General features: G+C 44.4%; 1 protein-coding gene across 1 annotated transcript in view; it reads left to right on the plus strand.

The window, feature by feature from the left end:
* Positions 1–5010: 5010 nt before the first annotated feature.
* The window catches only part of LOC140740139 (uncharacterized), a 155826-nt gene continuing 141649 nt past the window's right edge, over positions 5011–19187 (plus strand). Inside the window, exons 1-2 of the mRNA XM_073069075.1 lie at positions 5011–5118; positions 15634–16866. Of these exons, the coding sequence (XP_072925176.1) occupies positions 15696–16866 (1171 nt within the window). The 5' untranslated portion in view covers positions 5011–5118; positions 15634–15695. The remainder of the gene's footprint in view (positions 5119–15633; positions 16867–19187) is intronic.

Genomic DNA, 19187 nt, shown 5'->3' on the forward strand with positions numbered 1-19187 from the left:
AGCCCTGTATGTGGTTTATCCCATTGCAAAACAAAAGTGGGATTTGATTGTCTTGAATGAAAAAGTGCATATTGGCATGGAAGTGCTTTTCATTGTACAGTGACATTGCACTGAGCTGCACTTATATTTCTTGGCTGTAAAGTTTCAGGTGCATAGAAATTAATTTTGGAGAATTGAAGATTGAAGAGTGTGTCTTTATTGTAGTTGCTGAACTGTGAGTCTTGGTACAGTGACTGTTGTAAAGTGGACCTCTTAAAGAAATGTTCCCCACCCAGACTATGGATGGTGTTATTGTGTCTTCCAAGGGCAAGGTGTCTATTGTGATCTGTTGCGAGGGAGGGGTTGGATTCACAGCTAAGCGCTGTCTCAGAGCTAAATGTGTGAATGAGCCGTGACACGTAAAGGTGGATTCTCGTTGCATTGTCTCGTTGCTGTCCCCTGCGTGGACAAACCCTGAAGTTGCAACCATCTGAATTATTTGATTATGATCAGTTGTCTTGTGTTTAAATTAAATTGATCAAATACCATTTTTCTTTAAATGTCTATGTTGTGTCACCTGTACAATAAGGGAATTGTTAGTCCCCTAGAATGTCATTATGCAGCTGTTGTACTTTGAAATACTGTGCATGTCTATTAAATGAATAAGAGAGTGAAGCATTGTTTCTGAATGATGTAAAGGAAATAGCATGCTATTTTAATATTGTATTGAGGTACTGGCTGGTGTTTGAAACAATACAATTGGTCTTTAACAGCCCTGATCCAGCCAGGGCAATAGGGCAGAGCTCCCATTCTTAATCACACTGAGTGTGAAAATTGTGCTTATGTCACTGATGGGCGAAGGGCAGGTTTTGGTTTGATTGCGGTTTTTACTGCTCAGCGCTGGTCACCCATGCATCATTACCTCAAACAGGAGAGCAAAGAGAGGATTAAATAAAGGACAGTACTCTGTTATTACATTGTGTGAAACTGTGCTATTTTTGTATATAATGTGAAACTATACTATTTCTGTATGTTGTGCTGGCAGGTCTCCTGTGACATTGCTCAAGACAGTTTGGATAATGCACTGCTCTGTAAAGACTGCACAGTTCCACCACATAATGCAAAATGTATGTTTCAACTCCTAAGGTAAATTTCAGCCTTGCAGCTGGTTTTGATTTTTTAAAGACATCAATATTTGTAAGACTTTCAGAATTATTGTAATTTTCATATACTGTATCAAGGATAGCTCCATTTTGCTCATTTTACAATTACAATAGCTTAAATTTGTTACAAGTATTGCAGTAGATTCAAACTAGAGTTGTTTTAAACTAGTAGAAGCACATACAGTCAGTGGCCACTGTATTATGTATCCCCAGTTCAAATGGTTCAACTTAATGTCAGAGAATGGATACAGTATACAATCTGAAATCCTTGCTCTTCACAGACATCCACAAAGCAGGGGGAAAAAATTAACAACAGAAAAATATTAGAACCCCAAAGATCACCTCCCCTCCCCTCCCATGCACAAGCAAAGCATCAAGCCTCCCTCCACTTGTCCCAGCAGAAAGCATCAGGCCCCCCCCCCCACCACTCTCCAAGCTCCCAAAGACCATGAACTATAGTCCATCAAGGACTACTGTTCATTCCGAAACTCCAACATCTCAATGGGCTCTCTCTCTCACTAACGAGGGTAAGAATGATATCCCTCCTGCCACAGTGAGGAGGGGAGGCCAACTTCTCACTGTTTCAATGTTACAGTCTGCAGAATCACTTATAAAGTACTTTAAAGAAAGTGGCCGCTGAGAGTATGTTCGTGGTCTTCTGCTGCTGTAGCCCAACCACTTCAAGGTTCAACATGTTGTGCGTTCAGAGATGCTCTTCTGCACACCGCTGTTGTAACGTGGTTATTTGAGTTACTGTTGCTTTGAACCTCTGCCCTCTCTCATTAACAAGGTACTATCACCCACAGAACTACCGCTCACTGGATACACTTCTTGTTTCTCGCACGATTCTCTCTAAACTCTAGAGACTGTTCTGCGTGAAAATCCCAGAGATCGGCAGTTTTCAAGCTACTCAAACTTCCCTTTCCCTGTCTGGCACCAGTAATCATTCTACAGTCAAAGACACTTGGATCACGTTTCTTCCCCATTCGGGTGTTTGGTCTGAACAACAACTGAACCTCTTGACCATGGATTGAGATGCTGCCACATGATTGGTTGATTATATATTTGCATTAACGAGCAGGTTTTACCTGATAAAGTGGACACTGAGTTCATCTCTCAGTATTGCGAAGAGTACACTTATAGTTCCATGTAATGCACAATGTCTTCTTTTGCACATTGGTTGTTTGTCAATCTTTGTTTATTTGCAGTTTTCAAAATGCTATCGTATTTCATTATTTTTCTATAGGTGACTGTAAGAAATGAATGTCAAGGTAGTATATGGTGACATATAGGTACTTTCATAATAAATTTACTTGCATTTGACTTTCAATTTCAAAGGCAGCTCTATTTTCCTCCGTAACCAATTTCCTACTTTCAAGCAGGGGCTTTTTGTCGGGGCATACTCAGTAGTCTTTTTCCACTGTTGTGTAGATCATGTGGCGTAGACCACAAGTAGACTAGTAGCAAAAACCAGTTAAAGTTCAGTGAAGGTGTGACGTGTCAGAGTCTGCCTGATTAATGTGAAATATGAGCCACTCAGTCTGATTGCTGGGACCAAGGGTAGATGATGGACACTTCCTCTTTGTCATCCACCGTCCTTGACGTTTCTGGTTTGAGATGATGCCCATAATGCACAAAAGCATGTAATAAGGCCATTCGTCCCATCAAGTCCGCTCTGCTATTCCATCATAGCTGATTCATTATCCTTCTCAACCCCATTCTCCTGCCTTCTCCCCGTAACCTTTTAAAGCCCTTACTAATCAAGAACCTATCAACCTCTGCTTTAAAGACAACCAAGGATTTGGCCACCACCGCTGTCTGTGGTAATGAATTCCACAGGTTCACCACTCTCTGGTGAAAAAAATTCCTCCTCATCTCTCAAAGTCACTTTCTTCCCTGAGATTCATTTTCTTTCAGGCTCTTATAGGAAAATAAAGAAATATTAGAATTTGTGAAAAATTATGTGTAAAGACTGACAAACAACCGATGTGCGAAAGAGAACAATTTGTGCAATAAAGAAACAATACTGAGAACATGAGTTGTAGAGTCCTTGAGAGTGAGTCTGCAGGGTGTGGAATCAGTTCAGAGTTGAGCTGAGTGAAGTTATCCACACCGGTTCAGAAGCCTGATGGAACTGGTTTATTACTGTCACGTGTACAGGGAAAAGCTTGTCTTGCACACTGTTCGTACAGATCCAATGCATTGAGGTAAAATGATCGTGCAGAGTGCTTGTGCTCCTTCCCCTGCCCCCACCACCTTATTCTGGCATCTCCCCGCCCTGCCCTTGCAGGCTTGTTGAAGCATCTCGGCGGTCTTTTTATTCCCCTCTGTAGGTGCTGTCTGACCTGCTGAGTTCCTCACTGTATGTGCGTGGCAGCTGCAGAATCCCTTGTGTTAGCAATGCAGAATAAAGTGCAGCAACTACAGAGCAAGTGCAGTGCTGGTAGACAATAAGGAGCAGGATCACAGTGAGGCACATTGTGAAATCAAGAGTCCATTTTATCGTACTGCTCTGTGGCTATGACGTTCCCCTCTGGGGCTAGTGATTGGGGCAGTGATACGTTGCTAAGGTGAGGACAAGAGAAAAGAGGCTGAAGTAATCCAGGAACGATGTTACTAGGAGAAAGACCATCAAGGACTGGTAATATATTATCTCTATTCTGTGCTTCTTAAGGGTAACCTTTCAATAACCAGCATCAGCTCATTATGGATGTTGTCGCAGAGGGATTCAACAGAGATGAGGACTGACGGAGGACCCCATCAGTTGCGAAACTGGCAGTCATGATGTCTGTCACAGAAAAGTCTTACCCTTCCTCAACGACAGAGTGACAGGTCAGATTTCTCTCTTCTCTTCCCCGAGCAATTCTACCGAGGGGTTTTTTAAATTATAATTCGGGGGTGGGGGGGAGATTGCTGTGGAACTGCCTCAGTTTGTGGAAGTAATAATAAATGATCTGGGGGAGATCAGCGAGCCACGCAGCATCTCGGGGGAGGAAGGACCTGTCGAGGTTCTAGGTTGAAACCCTGCATTGGGACTCTGGCAGGGTTTTGACCCGAAAAGTTGAAAATTCCTCTGTCACCCATTGACCTGATCTCTAGATACAACTCAGTATTATTTATTTACTTTTATTTATGATTTGCACATTTTGCTTTCTTTTGCACACTGGTTGTTTGTCAATCTTTGTAATCTAGTCTTTCACAAATTCTCCTGTATTTATTTCATTAAACTCCTGCAAGGAAACGAATCTCCGGCCTGTGTTATGGTGACCTGCACGTACTCCAGTAATAAGCTTGCTCTGAACTTTGAGTTCCTCCAGCACATAGTGTGTGGCTCTGAATTCCAGCATTTGCATCTCTTGCCAGTTGAAAGTAAAAATTGGATGAGCTTACCGAAAGTTGCTGGGTGGTATTAATCAGACTCTGATTATCCACGCTTTGCTTTCACTTTTTTGTTGCGAAGAAGTTCCATGTGGAGATGTGGCAAACAGCCCGATACCACTTGGGCAGAAAGTGGCTCTGGTTCCTACTGGCCTGTTTGTACCCAGCTGTTCACTAACTTTGGAAGCTGCGTGCAGGTGTATTGATCATGTACTAAGTTGCGTCCTCGCACAATATTTATTTCCTTTCTCTGTCTTTTTTTGTCTTCTCAGGCAGGCTCCCTTCACCCTCCCCACCAACTCCCTACTCACACCTAGTTTTATCTGTTGCCTCTGTTTTCTCATTGTCTCAACCTGTCAGCCACGACCACCTGCCACAGTCACTCACCCTCACCCCTCTCCTCCCCTACCTGGCCCGTTATCTGTCCCATCCCCCAGTAACCTAGGGCTTCTGTCTCACCAGAGCTTCCCTGGACGTGACATCAATGTAATTGGACTGGGACAGGCTACTGGTAATGTTCACACCGAGGAACCTGAAGCTCTCTACCCCAACACTGTTGATGTAAAGAGGAGCATTTGCACCGTAACCCCCTTGGCTGGTGTGTATAGTTCCTGGTGTGCAGATGAGTCTTGAGGGGTGGGGAAGCTGATGAGAACATGGGGAGAATTGGAAAAAAGTGGATTAACATAGAGTTAGTGTAAACACTCTTGCTGGTTTACCAAAGGACCTGTTTCTGAGCTGCAGTTCAGCCCTGGGTTACGAAAGGATGCTATTCCTGATAACTGTCTGTGTCCTGGACTGTCCACGAGTCAGGAATTTGGCCTCCTGGCAATATATCTAAATAAAAACACAAGCCAACCAAGGGAATCCTGTGGTTAATTGGGGCATTTAATTTAAACTTGAGTCAGATTTCTCTGCACAATGCAGTGATACCATTGTGAGCCAAGTTCCCACACAGCAGATGCTACCTGCAGTTTTGCAGCAGCCAGCAAATTCAACCCACTGCCCTCCCAAACACTCGCCCGTTTGTCCGGATTGTACATAAGTCAAGTGTTTGTAACATGGGGAGGACTAGTATAGGAGTCTTTGACTCTCTATGAGTTGATCATAGTGTATTACAGCACCTACACGGGCCCTTTGGCCCATCTAGTCCATGCCTAGTCCCATCTACACCTGGATCGTTTCCCTTCGAACCCTGCCTATCAATGCCCCAATCCAAAACTTGCTTAAATGTTACAGTTGAACCTGCAGCTGCCACTTCTGCTGGCAGCTTGTTCCACGCACATACCACCCTCTGAATGAAGAAAATCCCCCTCAGGTTCCCTGTCAATATTTCACCTTTCACCCTAAACCTGTGACCTCAAGTTCTGATCTCACCCAGTCTGAGGAGGGAAAGGCTGCTGTAGAGTCTAATGACCTGATGGTGGCTCATTAATCCTGCTCCGACATCGGGATGCAGTAGAGACCTGCCTGTTTCAGACGCATTGGATATAGAACACTACCCCACAGTCCCATCCTTTTGGTCCACGATGTTGTGCCGACCTTTTAACCTACTCCAAGACCAGCCTAACATCCTCTACCACCATGCCTGGCAGAGCATTCACCACTCTGTGTAAAAAAAAAACAGAACACAAATTTTGCTGACATCTCCCCCCTATACTTTCTTGCAATCACCTTGAAAATATGTGCTCTCGTATAGGCCATTGCCACCCCGGGAAAAGGCACTGGCTGTCCACTCTAATCTGTGCCTCTTATCAGCTCGTGAACCTCTATCACTAAGTGTCTCATCCTCCTTCACTTCAGAAAAGCCCAGGAGGCAGCAACGTTTATTTGCTGGAAGGTATTGCTGACAGTTGGCTTGCGGAGAATCATCACACCCCCACAAGCCAGCTATCACTGCGCCAAACATTTAGCCAGGGTGAAAATAGGAGCGGGAGTAGGCCTTTCGGCCCATTCCATCCAGTTTGATCATGGCTGATTACTGCAGGTCTTCTCTGTATCAGATTCCCATGGACCTCAATAACCTAATTTTTCAAAGTTACCTACCTGCAGTTTAAATGCTTACAATGAGCTTGCCTCCACGGCACAGAGTTCCAGATATTAACTATCGTCTGCAAGAACGGGATAGCTTTAAATGGCTCCATGTTCCCTCACTTAAGGAGCTCCCACAAGTGAAAACATCTCAGCATCAACTCTGGCACCAGCTGAAGCCCATGTGTGTGGAGAGCTTTTCTGAACATCCAGCTCTCAGTCACTTTGCTGTGTGACCGACGGTGGCTATTGCATGATCAAGTCAGTTACTAAGAAAGAAACTCGCACACGAGCCACCAAGGCTGCCAGTGATGTATTAAACGTGAAGTGAGTACTTCCCTCTGTGGATGCCACCCAGCTTGCTGGATTCATCCAGCGTTTGTGTGTGGTCTCAGGATTTCCGACATCTGCAGAACCCCTTGTGCCTCTGATCGCATGAGGGTGCAGGCCCAACACTGATGGCATCAGGGCGGAAATGGCTAATAGGAGAGGGCATCATTTTAAGATGATTGGAGGAAAGTATGGGGGGCGGGAGGGGGTGTCAGAAACACAAGAGCTTCTGCAGATGCCGGAAATCCAGAGCTGACACACAAAATGCTGGAGCAACTCAGCAGTCAGACAGCATCTATGGAGAGGAATAAACAGTCAACGTTTCAGGATGAGACCCTTCATCAGGACTGGAAAAGGAGGAGGGAGAAGCCAGTGGGGGCGGGGAGGGGAGGGAAGGAATGCAAGCTGCCACTAGGTGAAGCCAGGCGGGGGAGAGGGGCTGAAGTGAGAAGCTGGCAGGTGATGGGTGGAAGGGGTAAAGGGCTGAAGAAGAATCTGATAAGAGAGGAGATGAGAGGTAGTTATTTTTTAATTACACAATGTGGTGGGTGTATGGAATGCACTGTCAGGGGTGGTGGTAGAGGCAGATATATAAGGTATATATTTAAGGTAGAGTCACTTAAGAGACTCTGAGATTGGCATGTGAATGAAATGAAAATGAAGGGCTATGTGGGAGTAGTAAAATGTTAGCACAATATCATGAGCCAAAAGGCCTGTACTATTTGGTACCGTTCGATAGATATCACTACTTGCCACCAAGATTGAGCAAATTCTGAGACTGACACCAAAATGTTATGCGAATCAGTTCAAGAGCCCATCGTTCTTCCAGACTCCAAAGACCAAAGGAGGCACTGAGTCCCACGGGGTGGAAGCAGGTCACCCTACCCCTTCCCCTCACACCAGAGCTCCTTAAACCACCACCATTTCTCTTTCATTCAGGTGTCTACCGCCAATCCCACCACTGTCCTGTCAGGAGTTTGTGCGTTCTCCCCGTGACCGCACGGGATTCCTCCAGGTGCTCCGGTTTCCTCCCACATCCCACAGGCGTCGGTTAGGGTTGGTAAATTGCGGGCACGCAGTGTTGGCATCGGAAGTGTTCTCCCTCGCGCAATCCTCACCGCTTTGATTTGACACAAACAATGCATTTCACTGTATGTTTCAATGTACGTTTGACAAATAGAACTAATCTTTTACCTTTAACTTTACACTCTAATGTTTATAGCCAGCACCCGACGTAGGGAACGAATCCAGTGAGGCAGCAGGACTCTGATGTGATAAAGTAGCCTGTAAGATGTCCTTCTGAATTTGACTTCCCTTTTAGTTTAACAGCTTTAGAATGGGTTATAAATTGTCATTTAAATGTTGGCAACAGAGAGGTTCCAGGTAAAGGGTCTCGACCCAAAGCATTGATGGTCTGTGTCCCTCCGCAGAAGCTGCCTGACCTGCTGAGTTCCTTTGTCATCTTTTGTGTACCTGAAGGTTCCCTTGACCCAATCTCCAACCGCAAAGTCAGAGTAGGAACGAGTGTGTGTTTGAGCAGTCGTCAGGTTTGTGTAGAAACTAACAGCATTATAGCAGTCCTTCCTACCTCCCTTCCCTCTCACCCAGCTTCACCCATCACTTTCCAGCTTGTATTCTTTTCTCTACCCACTTCCTTCCCCTTCCTTTCCAATCTTGAGGGGGAAGGGTCACAGCCTGAAACAGCAACTCTTTATTCCCCTCCATAGATGCTGCCTTACCTGCTGAGCTCCACCGGCATTGTGTAGCATCAAAGCAGATTGTGTTTGTCAATGTTTCTGCTCTCTACATACCTACATTATCTCACCAGCAACATTTCCCTCCATCCCTATTCCCTCGTGCATCTTGCTTTCCCTTAATATATTAATGACATTTGCCTCAAGCACTCTGTGTACTAATAGCTCCAGTCAGGAGAACATAGAATTCTACAGCACAGTACAAACCCTTCACCCCTGATATCGTATTGACCTTATAACCTACTCCAATATCAATCTAGGCCTTCCCTCCCATATAGCCCTCCATTTCTCTTTTTTCCATGTGGCTATCAAAGGGTCTGTTAAATGCCCTAATGAATCAGCATCCACCCCCGTTCCATGCATTTACCAAGCTCAACGTAAAAACAACTGCCTCTGCCATCCTCTGGTACTCTTCTCCAATCATCTTAAAATTACGCTCTCCCGTATTAACCATTGCTTCCCTGGGAAAAGGTGCTGGCTCTCAGTCTAATCATCTTGTACATCTCCAGCAAGTTGCCTCTCACCTTGCTTCACTCCAGAGAGAAGCCCTAGCTCACTTAAAGTCATGCTCTCTAATTTAGGGAGTATTCATGTGAACTTCTTTTCTAAAACTTCCACGTTCTTCCTACTCTATAATGAGTGAATAAAGAGCTTCCTGAAATTCTTAGTAGGTGAGTTATCGATCACTTTACCCTCTCGATATCTGCTCTGCCAGATAAGCATATCTGCCCTATCAACGTCTTTCATAAGCTTAAAGGCTTCCACTGGATCTGATGAGGTGAAGCAAGGCCATTGAGTTTACACCAGCTGTCAAGATCCCACTTATACAGAGGCTACACAAATCCCACTTCATTCTTTCCACTTTCCTCTACCCATTGTCTTCCTCTCCTCCCACACCTGATTCCAACACACCTCTACACACGGGCAGTTCTTAAAGCTCACCACGTGGGTTTCCTCCCACAGTCCAAAGACCTACCAACTGGTAGGTTAATTGGTCCTGTGATTACATTGGGGAATTGCTGGGCAGCATGGCTCAAAGGGCTTATTCCCTTTCTCCCAGTTTCTCCTATCACCTGCCTCCTTGTACTTCTTCCTCCCCTCCTCCCACCTTCCTACTCGGATTTCTCCGCTTTTTTTTCCAGACCTGACAAAGAGTCTCAAGCCAAAACATTAACTGTTGACTCTTTTCCTTAGATGCTGCCTAAACTGCTGAGTTCCTCCAGCACTGTGTGTGTGTGTGTGTGTGTGTGTGTGGCTTTGGATTTCCAGCATCTGCAGATTTTCTCATGTCTGTGAAATTAAAAAATCCCAGGAGATCAACAATTTTTCAGATACTCAAACCACTCTGGCATCAATAATCATTGAAAGTTCAAAATTAAAAGTAAATTTGTTATCAAAGTATTTATATGTCACTACATACAACCCTGAGATTCATTTTCTTGTGGACATACTCAAAAAATCTATAATAGAGTAATAACCATAATAGAATCAAATTGTGTGTTCAGTTAGTGTGCAAAAGACAGCAAGGTGTGCAAATGCAAAAAGTCAAGAAATAGTGATAATAAATAAATAAGCAATAAGTATTGAGAACGTGAGATGAAGAGTCCTTGAAAGTGAGTCCATAGGTTGTGGGAACATTTCAGTGATTGGGTGAGTGAAGTTCTCACCTTTGGTTAAAGAGCATGTGGTTGAGGGATTCCATGGTCAAAGTCACTTAGATCACATTTCTTCCCCATTCTCATGCTTGGTCTGAACAATATCATGTTTCAATTCCCACTCATGTTTGTAAATTCTCCCCGTGACCGCGTGGATCTCCTCCGGGTGCTCCGGTTTCCTCCCACGTCCCAAAGACGTGAGGGTTGGTAGGTTAGATGGGTCACATGGGTGTAATGGGGTGGCATTGGTTGTTAGGCCGGAAGGGCCTGTCACCATGCAGGATCTCTAAAATAAAACTTTTTTAAACAGAAATCAGTTTGCGATTTGTGTAAATGGCCGGTTGATGGTCCATAGGCTGAAGAGCCTGTTTCTGTACCTCTCTATGGCTCTGTAACTTCTAGCCATCAGTGATGATTCTTGCCCTTCAATCACAATGTTTGTACAGAACACAATGCCAAGTTAAGCCAAGACCTCTGTAAGAGAACTTGCCACAGACCTTCCCCCTTTTACCTTTAATGCATTTCTCTGGCTCTGTGATTCCTGTGCTGTGTGACTGCGACGCTGCAGCTAGTGGGCTTTGCATTGCACCTGTGCATACACGTGCATGTGACAATAAACTGAAGTTTCACTTCAAAAGAGCATCAAAACAGAATTAATACATACGGCGACAGGACTATCCCTTGGACAGATTGGTAGCTGCTAATCAGGCTCGGACACAAGCTAAGTCTGTCAATGGAAAAGGAGCAGGAGAGGAATGTAAAATTAGTGAGTTATGGCCAGTCTGACATCTGGCAAGAAGATCATATCCCACAGGGCCTCACACTGTGCTCTATTTATAGATAAGTGTTAAAGGTTAATTAAGCAAAGGTGTAAAAATGTTGGGTTTAATGAGGCATGGTGTTCCTTTGTGGGTTGGTTCCAATGGAGCCAGCGGCATAGAAGGTGCTAATTAATTTAGGAAGATATGAAGGGATTTGGAATTTATTTTGCGGTATGTTTCTCTCTGCTCCTAGATCGGGGAGTGAAAGCGGCTCTCTCCAGCTGTCAATGGGTTAACTTGATGCTCAGATTGAACAGCAGCAGTTAAAGAGAAGAGAGGTTCTAATGATAGCTCGTCAACATTTAGGGTGCCGCACTGTACTGTAGCAGTACAGCCCAGGGCGTCAGATTTCAGAGTTCAGTCGCTGAATGTACAGACATCCTCTGTCATGACGCTTATACATTCTTCCCACGAGAACGTGGTTTCCTCCGGTTGTTCCAGTTTCCTCCCACAGTCCAAAGACACCCCTGTCAATAGGTTTATTGGTCGCTGTAAATTGTCCTGTGATTAGGTTAGGGTTAAGTAGGTGGGCTGCGGGTGGTGAGCTCGTTTGGCTGGAAGGGCCTGTTCTGCACCTTATCCCTAAATACATAAACTAGAATAAAACACTTATCCTGGAAAAAATGCAAAAACAGAAACCACTGGAAACACTCAGCAGGTCAGGCAGCATCTGCGGAGAATGAAACACAAGTTAACACTTCAGGTCAAAGACTCTTCATCAATAAGAGTCACGATTATTTATCATAGAACATAGAACAGCTCCTTGGACCCACAATGATGTGCCAAACCAATTAAATTAGTAATCTAATAACCAACTCAGCTAATCGCTTCTGTATACACAATGTCCATATCCTTCCATTCTTCTCACAGTTCTGTGTCTATCTCAATGTCTATTAAAAGTCCCAAATGTATCTGCCTGTATTACCACCCCAGGCAGCACTTTCCAGGCATCCACTACTCTCTTTTTTTTAAAAAAAAACTTGCCCCTCACACGTCTACTTTGAAATTACCCCCCTCACGTTAAATGCATGCCCTCTGGTATTAGACATTTCACCCCTGGGAAAAAGATACAATCTGTTTACTCTGTCTGTGCCTCTCATAATTCTTGTAAACGTGTATCAGATCTCCCATCGGCCTCTGCTGCCGCAGAGAAAACAACCAAGTTTGTTCAACCTCTTGGATGAAATGTACCCGTTGGAATATACAGTGAAATCTGTCATTTGCATTAACGATCAACAAACCCGAGAGTGTGCTGGGGACAGCCTGCAAGAGTGGCCACACATTCCAGCGTCAAGAAAAGTTTACTTTAAGTCGCAAGGTGTGGGTGAATGGCGGGGGAATATTTCAAGAGGATGAGGTCAGGATTATCGTGGTAATCTGGTGTTGGTGAAGCCGTCCTTATGAGTTGCTGATGTAGCCAATGTACTAAAAAGGAAACAATTATCTGGGTCACCGATATACTGTTGTTTGCTTCTTGTCTGTGCTGGGTAATAGAGATTTCACAGGGTTTATCCCTTAATATTTTACAATTAGACAATTGCTTCAGACTAGCAACTGTAAGCAAAGAAGAAGCACAAAAATAGAAAGGTTACCCATATGAGAATGGATAAGGTTAATTAGGTTTGGACAGACATAGGTGCAGAGTAAAGCCATTCGGTTCATTGAGTCTGCTGATTTTCCCACTCAACCTCGTTCTCCTGCCTTCTTCCTGTAACCTTTGACACCCTTGCTAATCAAGAACCTACCAACCTCCGTTTTAAATATACCCAATGACTTGGCCTCCACAGCTCTCTGTGGCAATGAATTCCACAGATCCACCACCCTGTGGCTGAAGGAATTCCACTTCGGCTCTGTTCTAAATCTCTCTATTCTGAGACTGTGCCTTCTGGTCCTAGACCGCCTCACTATTGGAAACGCACTCTCCACATCCACTCTATTTCGGCCTTTCAGTATTAGGTATGTTTCAATGAGAACGCCCCTCATTCTTCTAAACGGCAGCAAGTACAGGCTCAGAGCCATTAAACACTCCTCTTCATCCCTGGGATCATTTTCATAAACCTCCTCTAGCTCCTTAAATGGGCCATGATTGAACCCATGGGTATTGGGAGAAGGGAGTTTCCATCTATGGGAGCAGAGAGAAGAAATTGACAAATAAATTACAAATCTCTTCATATTTTCCAACATATAACTCAATTAGTGACGTGTTCCAAAGAACTATAAAGCTGCACCTATCTGATGTTTTTCACTCCTCGGGATATCCCAATCCATTTCAAAGCAAATTAATTACACTAGCACGAGGTTGTAATGTAGGAATACAACAGCTCTCACAGGCAGCGATGTGCTAAGGGGAAGACACAAGATGCTAGAAATCTTGGACAACACGCACAAAATGGTGGAGGAACTCAGTAGGTCACGCGCCATCTATTGTGGGGAGGGTGGGGGACGAAGAACAGCTATGCTCTTTGGTAGGAGCTGAAGAATAAATATTGGCTCAGGTTTCAGGGCCAAGGAACTGCTCCTCTTTGAAATGGTGTCTTGAAAACATTAAACTGCACGTCAGGGTGGACTGGGCCTCAGTTTACATCTGAAAGATGACACCTAACTCACGTACTCAGCTCTCTGGAGTGAGAGCTGAACCCACAGCCACCTTGCACTGATGTGAGGACAAGACCCACCGAATAACCTCTGACCCCCATAAAGTCAACAAACAATGATTTTATTGTTCTCCATTTTTACCCCATGTTGAAGTTTTCCTCACCAAGCTACTGAACATATCAAACTGATGCAGATAGGGTTAAATATTTCCAATCAGGAAGCTCATGTTAATGGCCTAATTGTTGGCAGCGCATTGAGAATGTTTAAGAGAAACTTATAAATCAAATCCATCATGTAACGTAACTTCCCATTCTGCACTCAGAAAAGCAGCCAACGTAATCCAGGGCTACTTTACAGCCTGGTCTTTTTCCATTTCTCCGCTCTCTCTCAACGGGCATAAAATACAAAGGCTTAAAGACACTTCTATCTCACTGATCGGACTCTTGAATAGACCTCATGCACTAAAAGGTGAAGCCTTGATCTCCCAATTTACCTCCTCATGTGCTTTGCACTTCATTTGCCCACTTGCACTTCCTCTCTAACTACAACACGACATTTTGCATTCTGCTTTCTTTTTACCACGTCATTGTGATAGCATGTGGCTGGATCTGTCTGGAGCAAAGCTCAAAGTACATTAATTATCAAAGTATGTATACCCTATACAAACCCTGAGGTTCGTCTTCTTGCAAAGAAACACAGTAAGAATCCACGAAAGAAAGCCGACACAACAAAAACTGTCAAAAATCCAGTGTCGTTAAAAAAAAAAGAACAGATCGTGCAAACAATAAAAAAGCAAATGGTTAATACAGGATGCTGCAATGCCAGGTCGTACAGTCAGTTTAAAAACTCAACTCCCAAAGGGAAATTACAGGCTGCAGATTACAGTGATTGTAGTCCAGAAAACGTATACTTAATAAAATAGTAGTTTTCTTTGCTGCCCGCAAAATGTTGCTTTGTCTCTCTAGCACCAACTTTGTCAGAATTGTCCCTGTCAAACTTTTCACAGTATATGACAATAATAAGCTAAAGCAAACCAATAACAGGTGTCCCCGATTGTTCTCCTCCCACCTTCTTATTCCAGCTTCTACCCCTTTTCTTTCCAGACCTGATGAAGGGTCTTGGCCTGGAATGTCAACTCTTTATTCCCTTCCATCAATGCTGCCTGGTTTGCTGAGTCCTTCCACCATCTTGGGTTTGTTGTTCAAGAGGGGAGCTTGTCGGTTTTCAAGGTAGAGCTGGGGGGTGGGGGATGCAAGTTAGGAGCTTGGTAAAGACTGGCAATACATCGGTAGTCCACAAATTAGTTGATTTTTTTGGGCCCTTTATCTAAGAAAGGATGGTGCTGGCATTGGAGAGAGTCCAGAGGAGGTTCATGAGAATGATCCCAGGAATGAAAGGGTTAGCGTATGAGGAGCATTTGGTGGCTCTGGGCCTGTACTCACTGGGGTTTAGACAAATTGGGGCAGGGTGTGGGGAGAGATCTAATTGAAATATGAAATATTGAAAGACCTAGATGGAGTGGACTTGGAGAGGATGTTTTGCGTAGTGGAGCACAGCCTCAGAGTAGAAGGACATCCCTTTAGACAGAGATGAAAATGAATTTCTTTAGCCAGAGAGTGGTAAATCTGGTGAATACATTGTACAAATGGCTGTGGAGGCCAAATCATTGGGTATATAGAGCTGAGGTGATAAGTTCTTGATTAGTAAGGGTGTAAACATTTATGGGGAGAAGGCAGGAGAATGGAATTGAGAGGGTAATAAATCAGCCGTGATCAAATGGCAGAGCGGACTCGATGGGCCTAATTCTGTTCTTGTGTCTTATGGCATTATGATCTAATTAGAATCATTGATGGGATTGAATTTGGTGAATAAACCATGTGATTATTGGACATAGAAGTAATGATATTATAAATCTCTTCTCTTCCAGCTGTCAAGGTCATTGAAAGTATAAGACAGTTTGCAAGAGGGCACAGTTGTTGCATCAGTTCAATGGAGAAAAACAGTCATCAGGAATTAATACAATGGGACGAAGAGCTGCAGACCAACATCAACAAGGGGTTTTGCAGCCCCGATGACGTGTTGAATCTGTCCGGAGATCAAGCCATCAATGCTAGACTTCTGCAACGTAATCCGGGAGGGGAGAGCGGTGCCAGTTTGCACGTAAGGGGCATGGGGGAGACACGTGGTGGAACCACCTGTCTTCCAGAGTGTGAACAGTCCCTTGAGGGTGTCCCAGCACTGCTGAGGACTCCGCCAGGCTCAAGACCCAGGGTGGAATTTGAGAGCCAGTACTCGGACTGCCCTAGCTATAAGCCAATGAGCCCATTAGAGCGACAGGTCCACGTTGGACACAAGGAGCAAATTCACTCTGATCCAGAGCCTGTGAGAACCAAACTTGGACCCGCTCCAACACACCCCATGTTAAACGAGAACTTGACTTCTGGCCCAAGCCAATGTGGCCAATCAAGTTCTTTCTCCACTTGTCTGCCGGAGAATATCTTGGACGGAATAAATCTGAACATGTCAGAGGTGGGAGGTAAGGAGTTGTTGGCAACCTACATGCAAGATGAACAGGACATGCACACGTTAAATACAGTTCGTGGCACTGCTGTGGATGGGATATTGTATAGGTTTGATTTGTCTTGTGAGAGAGAAGGAAGCCAGTACACGCCGCTGGATCAGATGACCTACGAGTATGATGTAGCCTGCGGAGAGGAGGTGCAGTATACTTCCTTGGATCCGGTCTCTTACAGCTTCGATGTGTCTTGTGAGCCCGGAGAAGACATGGATACTTCTGTCAATCCAATGTCCTATGAGTTTGAAGTTGCTTGTGCAGGAGACGATGAGGAAATGGGGTGCTTTAATCAAGGTTCCCTTGGCGATGGCAAGGAAGATGCTGCGTTGTCAGCTGACAGTGGCGGAAAGGCGAGTAGTGACTCGCACAGCGCTCTCTGCTCTTGGCCTGAAACAGAGCTTGTCACCAGTCCTCTCAAGCATCAAAGTAACGTGGAGAGTTCCTCCAGCATTACGTCTGGAAGGAATGAAGGCGGCTCCAAGGTCATGGCTGCGAATGAGATTTCCGTCATTATGTCCCGAGACCAGGCATTGCCGGTGATGGAGGTCCATCAGACAGATCGAGCTCTGTCGAGTCTGGGCGCAGGTAATAGTGCTAAGTCAGAGAGACCCAGTGCAGAATTTAAAACACCCCAGGTACTAGGATTGGTTCATTATTGGCATACATATGTACCAAGATAGAATGAAAAGCTTGTCTTGCATACAGCCTGTTCCTCTGCTGATTTCCTCCAGCGTTGTGCATGTGTTGTTTTGCATTCTGTTCATACAAATCAGAATCATTACGTAGTACATCGAGGTAGAACAATGCAGAATAAAGTATAAAAGCTACCGAGAAAGTGCATAATGTTCGTAGTAAAGAGTCCAATTTATTGTAGGAGGCCATTCAGTAGTATAACAGTGGGATAGAAGCTGTCCCTGGGCCTGATGACGTGCTTTCGGGCTTCCTTTTGCCCGTTGGGAGACGGGAGTATGGAGTCCAGGGCGGGTGGGGTCTTTGATGATGCTGGCTGCTTTACTGAGGCAGCGAGAAGGGTAGACAGTTCGTGGAGGGGAGGCTGGCTTGCACGGTGTGTTGAGCTGTCTCCACAACTCTCTGCCGTTTCTTGCAGAGCAGTTGCGTCGACAAAAATTGGCCAAGAACAAAAGGAGAGACCACACCGATCCTAAATAAATTTTAGAATGTTAAACAAAAATATAAAGAAGGAGAAGGTCAGGCCGTGGAAGAAGGAGGGCTACCTGGAATTGGAGTGAGGATTCTGGGGAATACCTAGTAAAGGTGCTCATAAGCTTACTTGACCATTACATCAACGTGATTGGACGAGAACAGGTTGTCGGTAATGTTCATTCCCAGGAACCTAAAGCTCTCAACCCTCAAGGTCAAAAAAACTGTTCCAGAAAATGCTTCTGCACAACTTAGTGAAGCGATTTCCAACACTGGCAAGAAAATGTTGGTAAACCTCAGTGCTGATGAGGATTTGCTGTTTTTTGTAGAGGTTCTCTCTCCACAGACGCTGCCTAGCCTGCTGAGCTTTCCGACATCTTCTGTTTTTGTTTCATAATGCCATAGAACTGTAAGACCTTGGAGCGGAATTAGGCCATTCGGTCTATTGAGTCTGGTCTGCCATTCCAACATGGCTGATTTATTATCCCTCTCAACCCCATTCTCCTGCCTTCATCCTGTAATCAACAACCACTACTTTAAATATACCCAATAACTTGGCATCCATGGCAATTAATTCCACAGATTCACCACCCTCTGGCTAAAGAAATCAGTCCTCACCTCTGGAGTTGTCCAGGGTTGTCCTTGTATTTTGAGACTGTGCGCTCTGGTCCTAAGTTCCCCCAATATTCTATCTAGTCCTTTCAGTATTCAATAGGTTCCAATGAAATCCCCCACCCCCACCATTCTTCGAAAGAATGAGTTTCAGATTTACAGCATTGGCATTTTGTTTTGATGTGTGACGCAGAATTTAATCTGTTCACGTATTTTTAAACAAACACGTTAAATGCATCTTGAATTTAGCAATGAGTATGCTTGATGCTGGCATTAAAATTGGAAATATACTCCTCTTCATTTAGAAAAGAATTGTTTGCTGATAGTTTCCTGTGCGTTACTTCTTGCTGGGATATTGCAGAATACTTCCTTATCGGAGTCCTGATGAAGGGTCTCAGTCCGAAATATTGACTATTTACTCCCCTCCGTAGTTGCTGCCTCGTCTGCTGAGCTCCTCCAGCATTTTGTGCTTGCTCATGTGCTCTTTAAACACAGGCTCTGGCTGTGTGCACGTTCGTGACTGAGAGTTCCACTGTGCCGAAGTAGTGAAATTGTTTCTGGCATCTCCAAGCTTCAATGCCTGAAACATCAGAGATCAAAACAGTTCTTTCTGCTTATTTCTCGCCAACAATCAGTGACAAAAAACACTGCTTTTTCGAGCACAAACACACACAACTAATACGATTTTAAAACGATTTGTTTTAAGCTGGGAGTAGAGTATAACAGCCACACAAGTAGTGCACGTGACTGCCGCTGGCTGGAAACTGTTCAACAACAGTCTCCTGTCACAATTAAGTGGCAGAGTGTCCCAAATAAACGAAGAGAATCCCAGCTATTTTCTCTTTTTTTTTTATTTTTTAAGATTTGTCCCAAATGGGCCACTGCCCCAATTAGCCGATGGCCCAATTAATTGGAATTCACTGTACATGTAAATGTATATGGCGAATAAAATTGATCGTTGATCCATGATATTGGGATACTGATACAGCAGAATCACATCAATAGATTACTCACATCAAATCGAAAACTTCCTAAGTAAGCCATTGTACAACATTAATATTATTTTGTACCTGTTGCTGAGTCAAGTCAACCCAGTGCAAGGATTGAATTAAACTTGGTAGATTTGGAGTTCT

Source organism: Hemitrygon akajei, chromosome 16 (assembly GCF_048418815.1).
Source record: "Hemitrygon akajei chromosome 16, sHemAka1.3, whole genome shotgun sequence".
NCBI classification, from domain to species: domain Eukaryota; kingdom Metazoa; phylum Chordata; class Chondrichthyes; order Myliobatiformes; family Dasyatidae; genus Hemitrygon; species Hemitrygon akajei.